At 51.3% G+C, this 11,903-nt stretch overlaps 1 protein-coding gene across 1 annotated transcript; it reads left to right on the forward strand.

Annotated features, from left to right (window-relative positions):
- Nucleotides 1-9,007: 9,007 nt before the first annotated feature.
- On the forward strand, nucleotides 9,008-10,750 carry LOC120704521 (transcription factor BHLH3-like). Its single transcript, XM_039988945.1, has 3 exons — nucleotides 9,008-9,650; nucleotides 9,772-10,113; nucleotides 10,270-10,750. The coding sequence occupies exons 1-3, from the start codon at nucleotides 9,117-9,119 to the stop codon at nucleotides 10,348-10,350; spliced, it is 957 nt and encodes a 318-aa protein (XP_039844879.1). The 5' UTR covers nucleotides 9,008-9,116; the 3' UTR covers nucleotides 10,351-10,750.
- Nucleotides 10,751-11,903: the final 1,153 nt, after the last annotated feature.

Consider the following 11,903-nt stretch of genomic DNA (forward strand, 5'->3'; position numbering starts at 1 on the left):
ATTTTAAAACCCTGAGCTAACAAAATTGTTTTCAGTCTATCATACCAAGCTCCAGGTGCCTGTTTCAAACCAAAAAGTGCTTTCTGAAGTTTAAAAACACGGTTTGGAAACTTGGGATTTTTGAAACTAGGGAGTTGTTTCACATAAACTTCTTCTTCGATAAAACCATTTAAGAAGTTAGATTTAACGTTCATTTGGAAAACTTTAAAACCCTTAGAAGCAGCAAATGCAAGAAAGATCCGAATCGCTTCCAAACGAGCAACAGGGGCAAAAGTTTCCTCAAAATCAATCCCTTCTTTTTGGCAAAACCCCTGGGCAACAAGACGGGCCTTGTTTCGAACAACCAACCCATCCTCACCCTGCTTGTTTTTGAAAACCCACTTCGTTTCGATGGGATTACAAGCAGGTGGAGGCTCGACTAAAACCCAAACTTGGTTTCTTTCAAAATTTTCAAGTTCCTCATGCATGGCATTGACCCAATTAGAATCAGAAAGAGCGTGTCCAATATCTTTGGGCTCAAAAGAGCCAACAAACACTGAATGGGCAAGGCCAGCGATACTTGTTACCTTGGACCATGTGACTCTCTCGTTGAGGTCACCTAGCATCTGTTGAGGTGGGTGACGACGCTGAATGTGTCGCGGTGCTTCCCTTGTCGAAGTCGCCTCCTCCTCAACCAAATCTGGTGTCTCCTCAGGTGCAACTGGTGAAGCCTGAGTCACCTGCTCGATCGGCCCCCGGGAAGTAGACGTAGTCGGGTCGGGGCCGTCATCATCGTCCGAGCTCGTGGCAGAGACGGCTGGGTCCACAGCACGCGTGGTAGCCTCAGCGTCGCCCTCCGCAGCTTCTTCCTCCTCATCTTCAAAGATGGAGGTGCCGAGCTCATCATCTCCTGCAACTTCAAAGACAGAAGAATTGCACGGTGCAGTCTCGTCGAAAGTGACTTCACAAGTCTCTCTGACGATGTTAGTATCAATAATCAGCACACGGTAAGCTCTGGAGTGAGAAGCATAACCGAGAAAAATGCCGTCAGACGAGCGAGAATCAAACTTATCAAGATTTCCATCTTTCAGCACAAAACACCGGCAACCGAAAACTCTGAGATGGTCAACACGGGGCTGGCGTCCAAATCGCAACTCATAAGAAGTCTTGTGCATGAAAGCACACAAGAAAATGTGGTTTGACACATAACAAGCGGTATTGACCGCCTCAGCCCAGTACTTTCGAGAAGTCCTATGCTCGTCGAGCATCGTCCTCGCCATCTCAACCAGCGTTCGATTCTTCTGTTCTATAACTCCATTCTGTTGTGGAGTGTAGGGAGAAGAATACTGGTGTTCAAGCCCTTGATCACTGCAAAAGGCGTCAAAATGAGCGTTTTTAAATTCTGTGCCATTATTACTGCGAATCGCTCGCATGGCCTGTGGTAGCTCATTTTTTAACCTCAAGATCAAGTCTCGAACAAACTCGAAAGCCTCATCCTTGGTTCTCATGAAAAAGACCCAAGAATAGCGAGAAAAATCGTCCACGATCACAAGAATGTACCACTTTCCACCAACTGACATCACCCGAGAAGGACCTACTGTGTCCATTGTAGCAACTCTCCAGGGTGAGCGGTAATCACCTGATTAACAGGCGGATGAGAAGCGGCAATCATCTTCCCGTGGCGACACGGATGGCAAACAAGGTCCTTTTCAAACTTCGATTTGGGCAATCCTCGGATTAGGCCAAGTGAGCTAAGTCTCGACAACAGATCGAAGCTCAAATGTACAAGTCTCCTATGCCACTTCCACAGATCGGAAGAAGGACCAGCCAAACAAGCAACGAGAAGGGCCAAGAGAAGTTCCAGAGAAGTCAGCCAAGAAAACCCGATCGCGAGGTAAAATCCGGCAAACCAAATCTCCTCTGGAATCCAAAACACGAGAACAACCCTCCTTGAAGCGAACTTCGAACCCCTCATCAAGAAGTTGCGAAACAGAGAGCAAATTGAACCCAAGGTTCAAAACCAAAGCAACTTCTCTCAGGGTAAAGCGATCAGAAACTCGAACAACGCCAAGTCCACGTACCTTTCCTCTTCCATTATCCCCGAACACAATGTACTCCTTTGAGCGCATCGGGGTGAGGCTGGAGAACCATTTGTCATTTCCAGTCATGTGGCGCGAACAACCGGAGTCCATGATCCACCTGTTCTCCAAGCCTCCAACCTGCACATCAGTAGTGAGACAAAGGGTGAGCAAATATCTCAACACTGGGGTTAGCAAAGTGAGAAGCAAACCAGTGTCGAGCCATTTGCTCTACAGAAGGGTTAGCAAAACCAGTCAAAACGTATCCCTCGTCCCGTCTACCGCGTGACTGACGAACACCATCGCGAGGAAAGCGTGGTGCATCGTAACCTCCTCCAAAGCCTCGATCCCGTGGTCCATAGCCGTACTGAAAACGACCAGGAGCACGACCAGCAAAGCGACCACCCGCTGGAGCACGGTAAGCACCACCGTCTCCCTGACCTCCACCTACACGGCGCGCCCTAGCATCTTGCCTACCACCACGCCGAGGAGGACCATGCACCCGAGCAGAGTTCATGTCCGCGTTCCGTCTCTCCTGCTCACGCCTCACAGCTCGCTTCCTTCTGAAGCAAAACTCCTCCAGGTGACCTTCTCTGTCACAGAACTCGCAGTGGTACCTCACCTCTCTCTTGGGAGTTGGAGGCCTAGCCTGCGGACGGGGAGGAGCAGCCCTCTTCTTCTGGGCAACCTGAGCTGCGGCAGCAGGGAGCGTGTCGAGGGGATTCCTCAGCTCATTGGGCTTTGGAACCCAAACCTGATTCTGTGGAGGTGGTTTTGATGGTTCTTTCAGCACACCATCCACGGGGTCAACAAGCGAAGACTGCGTGCTCGAACTAGCAGTGTTTAGAGCACTCTGAACTCCAGCAGCCTTGCCGATCTTACCATACAACCTGTCAAAGTCTGACTTCGTGTAGGTGTAACCGACCCCAAAACCATCACCACGCTTGAACTGCTTAATCATCATGCCCAACTGCGGCTCACTAGCAGAAATCCAACTAAGAATCGCCCTAAGATAGGTATTCTCATTCTCCAAGTTGGCTTTCTCTACCGCAAGATTATCCAAATCAGAGATCAAACCAGGGCAAACAGAGCAGTCAATAGGTGGGCTAGACTCCACGACCTTAGTCTTCCCTAAAGACTTAACCAAGGCGTTCTTCTCATCTAGCTCCGACCTTAGCGTGGGACAAAACTTACAAGCACCAAGCAGAACAGGCCTAGACCTAAGCTCCTCTAGTTCACACACAACAGTAGCAAACTTTGACTGTAAAGAAGCTAGATCAGTCTTAAAGATAAGACACTCATCACATTCAAGCACATCACTAACAATGGGAGCGTCCTTAACTAGTTCAAGTTCATGCTTGGCCTTAGCGAGCTCATGAGACACGTCAGCAAGCGAAGTCTTAGCAACATCTAAGTTCGCAACGTTCTCATCATGCTTGGCACGAAGAGCAACAAGATCGTTTATGTGAGATATGCAGCCAGCGCACTCATCCTCACCAGATTTCTCCCTAGCACAAGCCAGCTCAGCACTAAGCTTTCTACGCTCTCTAGCTGCTTCCTTAAGCGCCTCTTCTGGTTGTCGAGAGCGGTGTACAACTCCCTAACCTCCGTATCAAGCAGGTCGATTGTGGAGTTTACCTCTGAATCGCTCTCGGATCCAGGAGAAGAGTCGACGTGCGTCGGTGTAGCATGTCCACCCGAAGACACACGAGCACCATCGGCTTCGCCCGCCATGGTGCAGAAACCCTTGCGCCGACCGGCCGCCAAGCACAGGCTGATGAAGCCGGTGGCTTCCTTGTCCCGCTTCTTCTTCTTCTTGTCGTCGTCGTCGTCGGAGGTCGGTGAAGAAGAGTGATCGGTGTCGGAGCTCTTGTCGAGGTCGCTGAGCTGCGCCAGGAAGGCCTTCTCCCGCTTCTTGGCCTTGTACTGGAAGCGCTTCTTGAGCGACTCCTTGTCGAAGCATCCTCCCCGGTCACGATTGCGGTGCTTGTGGCGCCGACGCTCCTTGTTGGAGCCTCCCTCGTCGCGGTCGCGGTGGCGGTAGTAGTCGAAGTGATTGTTCTGGCCACCGCTGGACTTCTTGGGACAATCGGCGATGAAGTAGTTCAAATCGCCACAGTTGTAGCACCCGGGGTTCTTCTTCCTCTGCCTGTTGTGGTAGACGCGCTGGAACTTGCTGATGAGGAGGCACAAGTCATCATCGCCCACCGTCTACAGCTGCTCATCTATAACAGAAGACAAAGAGGTAAGAGAAAAGCCAAGAGCAGAGTTAGCGTTAGAGCTCGATCCACCTGGGCCAGTCACAAGAGCGATGCTCTTGGAAGGAGGGGCACCATTGAGCTTGGCTTGTGTCTGGTTATCCACCTCCGTGGCCTTGAGCTTGCTGAAAAGCTCGTTCACGGTCAGAGTCTCATAGCCAGCAGACTCAATGATCGTGTTCACCTTGAGATCCCACACAGAGCGGTCAAGTGCGTAGAGCAGCTTGAGGGCCCTCTCATGCTCTGTGTACTCAAGGGCATCAGCAGATCTGTTCGCATTAACTTTGTTCACAATCGATTGAAACCGACTGAACATATCGCCAATGCTCTCACCCGGCCCTTGTGTGAAGTTCTCATATTCACGCCGGTGAGTCTCGAACAGTCTGGCCTTCACCTGAGGTGTGCCCTCGTGGTAGTTCTCAAGGCACGTCCAAACTTTGTGGGCTTCCTGAAAACCCTGGACGCGTGAGAACTTCGCACGAGAAACGCCGGCGAACAAGGCATTGACAGCCTTTGCGTTGGCCTCGTGCTCGGACACCTGAAGAGGTGTGGTCCGAACGGCAAGCACCTCGTAAGCCTGGTTCCTGTTATATCCCAGACCTCGGCTCCCATGCACTGCAAGAAGGCTCTCATGCGAACCTTCCAGTAGTCATAGTCCTCGCCGGAAAACACCGGGATCTTCCCAAGACTCGCCATGGTCGCCAAGTGGTTTTCGAACCGGTTAAGGTACTGAAAACCTCAACCAAACTCTGATACCAATTGAGGGACCGAAACCGGCGACCAGAGGGGGGTGAATGGGAGCCGATCAAAATTTCTTTCGAAATCGATCCGTCGGCCTATATCCCAAAAATCACCACAATCCCTCAAACCTAGGATATGAGAGAGTAGCTATGGATAAGCTATCTCCTTGCGAAAAGCCCTAGGAAGCTACGCGGAAGCAAAAGAGTCAATACGATGCAAATCGCAGAACTCGACTGCAGTGACCGGTCAGACCGGTACAGCACTCCGGTCAGACCGGTACAGCACTCCGGTCAGACCGGTCAGACCGGTTGGGGAGACCAGTTGCTCCCAGAAAAGCTCGGGAACAAGACTTCAAAAGTTGAATCTCGAGCAAACGAAGTCCAAATCCAATGAAACTTGGAGGATACCTTCACAACTGTCCCGTGAACATATCTCCAAGAGATCTTTCCCAAAAGATTAACAGATCGTGAGAAATCAAGGGAAGATCAAAGAGGATTGGGGTTTTCTCAAGAACTCAAAAACTCCAATTCGTGAGAACTCGCGATTCTAGAGGGTTTGGCACTAGCCTAGATGAATCAGAATCGTCACAACGAGTCCATCAAAACACGAATCGAAGAGCTTGACTCCTCCAAATACGAAACACACCAAAAAAGGAGAATTCGAGCCCAAAACGCAAGAGAGGAAGGGGAGGACGAATACTCAGTACACAAGGGTGAATCTTAACCAGATTTCATTCATAAAACTCAGAGGAATTCACCTATACAAAGCTAGAGCCATCCGCCCATCATCCTACCCACTAATTTGAGAGATTAGCTAAACCCTAACCCTCGTTTGCGTTGGAAACGAAAAGGATTCGAAAAGACTCAAGAGACTCAACCAGCCACGGGCTGGTGGGGGTATTTATACCCGCCGAGATCGGTCAGACCGGTTCCATGGACCGGTCAGACCGGTTGGTAAGACCGGTCAGACCGGTGCCAGGGACCGGTCAGACCGGTGCCAGGGACCGGTCAGACCGGTTGGTTTGCAGCATCCCCTGTACACGATCTCATCTAACGGCTGGAGTTCTTTCTTCGAAACGAAGTCTTCTCCGCGATGCCGCCATGTTGATGAAGATCCGGTTCGCGGTTTTGAAGGGTCCGCGAAACCCGGGTAGGTGGCCGGTTTTGAGAAAACCGCCAAAACTCCACGCGCGGGAAGATTCCCGCCTCCACACCGTGGCCCTAGACGCCGTTCCCGCCTCGGCCTTCTGACAGCCCTAGACGCCGCCCGACGCCCGTCACCTCCTCGCCCGCCGCGAGGCCCTAGACGCCGTCGACGCCCGTCGCCTCCGTCAGTCCCGAGACTGACGCCCGTGCCTCCACGATTTGACGTCTTCAACCGCCGTCCGTCTGCTTGGTTTTGTGGCGCAAACCAAGAAACCCGCCTTCCGTCGCCACTTGCGCCATCGATCCAGGAGTGGACGCCACTGCTGCCGCCCGGCCTGAGCTTCTCCATGGCAGCTCTCCGTTGACACTCGACGCCCGTATACCTGCAACTAAGGACCAAGCGCACGATCACACCGCACGGTTGACAATTCACTCATCACAAGCAGCATAGAGTACTCAACATTCCTCATTCATTCCTTCTTGAATCTTGATGAGCTGCAGCTAATTGCATATCCAGGCCGGCTAGCTCATGTAAAACAAATAGCAGGGTCATTAGATTATTTTTTCCCCATGTGTCGCAAACCATGAGTTACTGCACACGCAGCATGTTCTGTTGAAGCTTGACAGTTGCCTCAAACACAACACGCCGCCGTCAGCAGCATCCTGTTGGCACGGCAGCACAGGGACAGAATCACAGGTGTACCGTACCCCCAAGCAAAAGCAACTCCCTAAAAAAACACATCACCCACGGCCCGTTTGGTTTGGAGTAACACAAGTAGTATAAAAATTTTGATCAATAATTAGAGGTACTAAACAAAATCAATTACAAAACTAACTCTACAAACCTGTGCTACTTCGCGAGACGAATCTAATAATACCTTTGACTGCGCGTTTGGAGGATGGTTACTGTGGCATCACTGTAGTCTCGATGGATTACTATCATTAGATTCATCGTGAAAAATTACACTTATCCGTAAAAAAATTTTGCAAATAAACTTCATTTAGTACTACATGCATGTGAAATTTTTTTCTTGTGTGATAGTTGTGATAGAGAAACCAAACAAATCCCACGTGAAGCTCAACTGGCGGGGGCCACCCCAGCAGGCGGAAGCTGACACGGCCCGCTGCTGCCGGGGCCCCACAAGGGCCGTTTTCTTTCGGCTCGGACGTATTTGTGGGTCAAACTTGGGCGCAGCCTCCGGGCCCCACACCCGCACCACGTAGCTGCTCGGATCTTCTGCTCCGGATTCGATGTGATTTCTCAATCTGAAACTGAACGTTTTCTGAACCTGCTGCATTTTCAGAAGACAGTCTCCAGGAAAGATTTGAGTTGGTACAATCTGTTACACCTTGGCTGTGTTTAATTTCAAAATTTCTCTCTCCAAATTTCACTATTCACCTATCACATCAAATCTTTTGTCTAGCATTAAATGTAGGTAAATAAAAAAAACTAATTTTATAGTTTTGATGTACACGACGAGACGAATCTTTTGAGGGTCATGGTAGGACAATAATTACCACAAATAAATAAAAAGTGTTATATTGTGCTATAGCGTCCGATGAGACACTTTTTACCACCATTTTACAGATATAAACACAGCTCATGTAAACTTGGAATATTTTGACCACTATGCATTTTCAACCCAACCATGGAGAATCTGGCCCCATATGTAATGAATGTAACATGTTAGCGTATGAGTGTAATAATACAGAATACCGTAGTACTGCTACTGCCAGGCCAGACAATCAGCAATTAACAAATGGATCACAGAATCTCATCTCGTTTTTTTGTGTGATAAACTTAATTTCATTCAGCTGGCATGACAATGAGGAGGAGGCGGCCATCAAAGTTTGTTTTCCCTGTACTACTACTTTAGCTAGCAAGAGTTTCTGTGTGGAGGCTGCCTGACAAGCCATGAGTGTTGAGCCTTTCAAAGTCTGTGCCCGTGGCGTCCAGAAAGACGGTTTTGGACCCTTGCTACCAGTACTACTACCTCCTTTTCTTCTCCTAGTTTTGCATTTGCAAACTTGGTACTGCTAATGTAGTGTCTTTAAGCCTCGGCTTGGACTTAATTGGACTGCCGTTTCTACGGCTCATGACTTTCAGTATCCTCTCTTGACGTATCAGTATCAGCAGAGGTTGTTAAGAACTTCACCAGCCATTGGCCATGACTTTCAGAGATATGCATTGCAATTCCACCACATTGGCAAATGACAATGGAGAACTCCAGCAACAACATGCTTCCATGTCCAATAGACGCATTCACCCATACCTCCTGTACTACCCACGGATGATAATAATAGATCACTTGCATTAGATTACTTACACACAAGGGATGCGGATGGGATCATCAGACAGACAGAGCTGTACTGTAACAGGAGGAATCCTGGACCCTATCACCGTGTTATCCTTGCCCTAGGGTTCACAAGTCGCAATACAACAAAACCAGATTGGGAGCCTCTCTACATTCTACCACTGCTGCTACCAGTACAGTACAAAACCACAAATAATCAAGAGCAAAACCCAGGAGGGATTAAAGAAATGCATGGATGGGATAATACTAAGCATGATGCAGTGAGAAGGCAGCATAATTCCTTTCCAATCCCATCCCATCACATCCCTAGGCCCCTCTCTCTCCATCATTTCCTCTCTAATGACATGATGAAGCCCTCAACCCTCGACCTACCTTAATACAACTGTTCACCATTTATCACAGGGAATAATTGTCCCCTCCTTCCATTCTTGATTCTCCTCCCTCCATATATTAATCCCCCTCACCTCCCATGGCATTTCCATTGCCATCCTCATTCCCTCTCCCTCCTCTCTAGTCTCTCTCTCTCTTTTTGAAGAGAATCTCTCTCTCCCCACCACCACCACCACCACCACCACCCCTCACAAGAAGAAGCAGAAGGCCATGGAGCTGGACGAGCAGGCCTTCCTGGAGGAGATCCTCTCCCTGCGGAGGGATGCCTGGGACTGCAATGCCATGGGCGACTTCTTCTCCCCGGCGGCCGCCATGGACTGCTCCTTCCAGGACCGCCACCAGCCGCCGCCCACCGTCAGCGTCCTCCCCACCTTCACGGCCTCCTACGACCAGCCGCAGCCTCAGCCGCACCCCGGGTTCGACTGCCTCAGCGAGGTCTACGGCGCCGCCGCCGCGTTCGGGGGGCCCAATGCCGGCGACTACGGCGCCGAGATGGGGTTTCTTGACGTCATCGAGCCCAAGGCGCCGCTGGGGGAGGGCGGCCTCGGGGTCTGCAAGGTGGAGCCCGGCCTCGCGGAGGGCGGCGGCGCGTTCGGCGCCGGCGCCGCGCCGCCGGCCCCGGCGTCCAAGAAGAAGCGGGTGGAGGGCATGCCGTCCAAGAACCTGATGGCCGAGCGCCGCCGCCGCAAGCGCCTCAACGACCGCCTCTCCATGCTGCGCTCCGTCGTGCCCAAGATCAGCAAGGTAAGAAATCCAAATCCAAATCCAAATCGAAAGAGAGAGGGAAAAAATCACTTCTTTCGTGCCTGAAATCAGTAGCAGCAGTTTGAAGATGAAATGTGCCTCCTTTCGTTGTTTGGAATAGATGGACAGGACATCGATCCTGGGCGACACGATCGACTACATGAAGGAACTGCTGGAGAGGATCAAGCTGCTGCAGGAGGAGATCGACGAGCAGCAGCAGGAGACGCCGGGCGTGCTGAGCGTGTTCCGGGAGCTCAACCCCAACGAGATGGTGGCCAGGAACACCCCCAAGTTCGACGTGGAGCGCAAGGAGAGCGGCGAGACCCGGGTGGAGATCTACTGTGCCGCCAAGCCCGGGCTGCTGCTGTCGACGGTAAGCACCCTGGAGAACCTGGGCCTCGACATCCAGCAGTGCGTCGTCAGCTGCTTCAACGACTTCGGCATGCACGCCTCCTGCTCTGAGGTACTCCCTCCCTAGGAGAGCATCAATCTTCTTTCTGTGATTCTTTCATGAGTTATACTTGATTGATTCTTTGGGGCAACAAGCATGCTTCTTGATTGATTCTTTGACGAGCCAAAAGCCTGACGATGATCTTTGGGTGATGGGGAAAAAAAACAGATGCAGAGGGAGAGGATCAGCGCGGACGCGTTAAAGCAGGAGCTGTTCAAGAACGCCGGCTACGGCGGAGGCTGCTTGTAGAGGGGGAGATGGCTGGGCCGGAGGAAGACGAAGATGAAACCCGAGCAGGCAGCAATAAATTTAAATTAAGCTTAAGCAGTAGCGGTGGTAGCAGCAGCAGTAGTTGCAGTGAGTAGCGGAAAAGGCAGGCAGGCAGGCAGGCTGAGGCAAAGATTTGGGAGGCCTTTTTGCAATCCATCTCCCCATCATAACCAACCATGTTGTGTACCAAAGCATGTCCTACAACTACCAGCAGCAGCATATGCTGATATGCAGATGCAAAGTGCTGTGGTGAATCTTCTCCTACTATTTAACAAGAGCAAAGCTCGCTGCCTTTCCGCGGCTGCCTCCGAGAAGCTTTGTATCTCTTTCTTTTTGGATCAAAAACCCGGAGCTGAATGTCATAAGGCAATTTACCTGACGCATTACGGACGACAGGTTTTTCGCACTCCAGCTGCGAATGTCCCATGATCCCACAGGATAGACAAAAGAACGGGAGCTTCTCATATTGAATATCAAACCACACAGGCGCCCCGTCTCTTTTGGTCTTTCAGCAACACACCACGTCTCGAGGGTTTTGCAACCTCAATTGCTACCCGACTACCCGAGCTCGCAAGAACGGGCCACTGGCCTTCCCGTCCTTATCAACATCCATCTTTTTCACTTCACCAATCAGACCCATGGCCCGCTCGCCACGATGTTGATTCATCCACCCCAACGGAAGATCCAAAATGCGCACCCAAATGTCCATGCGATCAAAAGTGATTTCCGATGGCTTGAGGCCCTCCTGGTAGTCACGCAGTATCACGGCATGCTTCCCAACCACCCATGGTGATCCGCTTAATGCTCGTTCCATATCTTGCTTGAAGTCAAATTCGGCCACAAAGAGATTGTCTCCCTTCATCCCGATCGATCTAATTTTCAAACCTGCCGGGTTCCCCCATGCCGGTTTCATCGCGCCCTGGATCGCAGAAGAGTGCACCGTCGACGGCGACAACACCTTGCCGACCAGTGCCCATTCCACCGTAGGGCCTCCATTATCCTCCTCATCATCACTGAACTCCTCATCACCTCCTCCTCCTCAGTGGTCAGATGCAGGTTTTCCAGCATGTCAGCGACAGACTCGTCTCCGATCCCAGCCATGGCAGCAGATCGAAGAAGAAACAAGAGATGCCGTGCGCAGCGAGTGCAGCACGCACCAGGGCGATCCCGAACCTAAGCGGCAGTGCCCCCTACCCTAGCGGGAATTGATGGTCGACGGCGCCGGACTGGCTAACCGTCGATTTGCGGTGGCCGCCGTAGGGGACTGTTTTTTGTGGTGAAGTAACCTCTTCTTCCTCCGGCGGTTCTTTCTGACCCGCGGCATGCCCGTCTCCTGACCTCGTGGCCGAGCCCCTCGACTGTTTAGAAGCAGACGACGATCCGCTCCCATAAGTTAGCCAGTCTGCATCTGCATATCAGCAAATCGACGGTTAGCCAGTCGAGGGCGGGCAAAAGATTTCACCACGGAAGCAGATCAGCGGTGCTTGTCGTATCCCTTGGCGCTCTGCACGGCGAGAGAGGCCGGGCTGGCT

This window comes from Panicum virgatum, chromosome 4K (assembly GCF_016808335.1).
Source record: "Panicum virgatum strain AP13 chromosome 4K, P.virgatum_v5, whole genome shotgun sequence".
In the NCBI taxonomy this organism is placed as follows: domain Eukaryota; kingdom Viridiplantae; phylum Streptophyta; class Magnoliopsida; order Poales; family Poaceae; genus Panicum; species Panicum virgatum.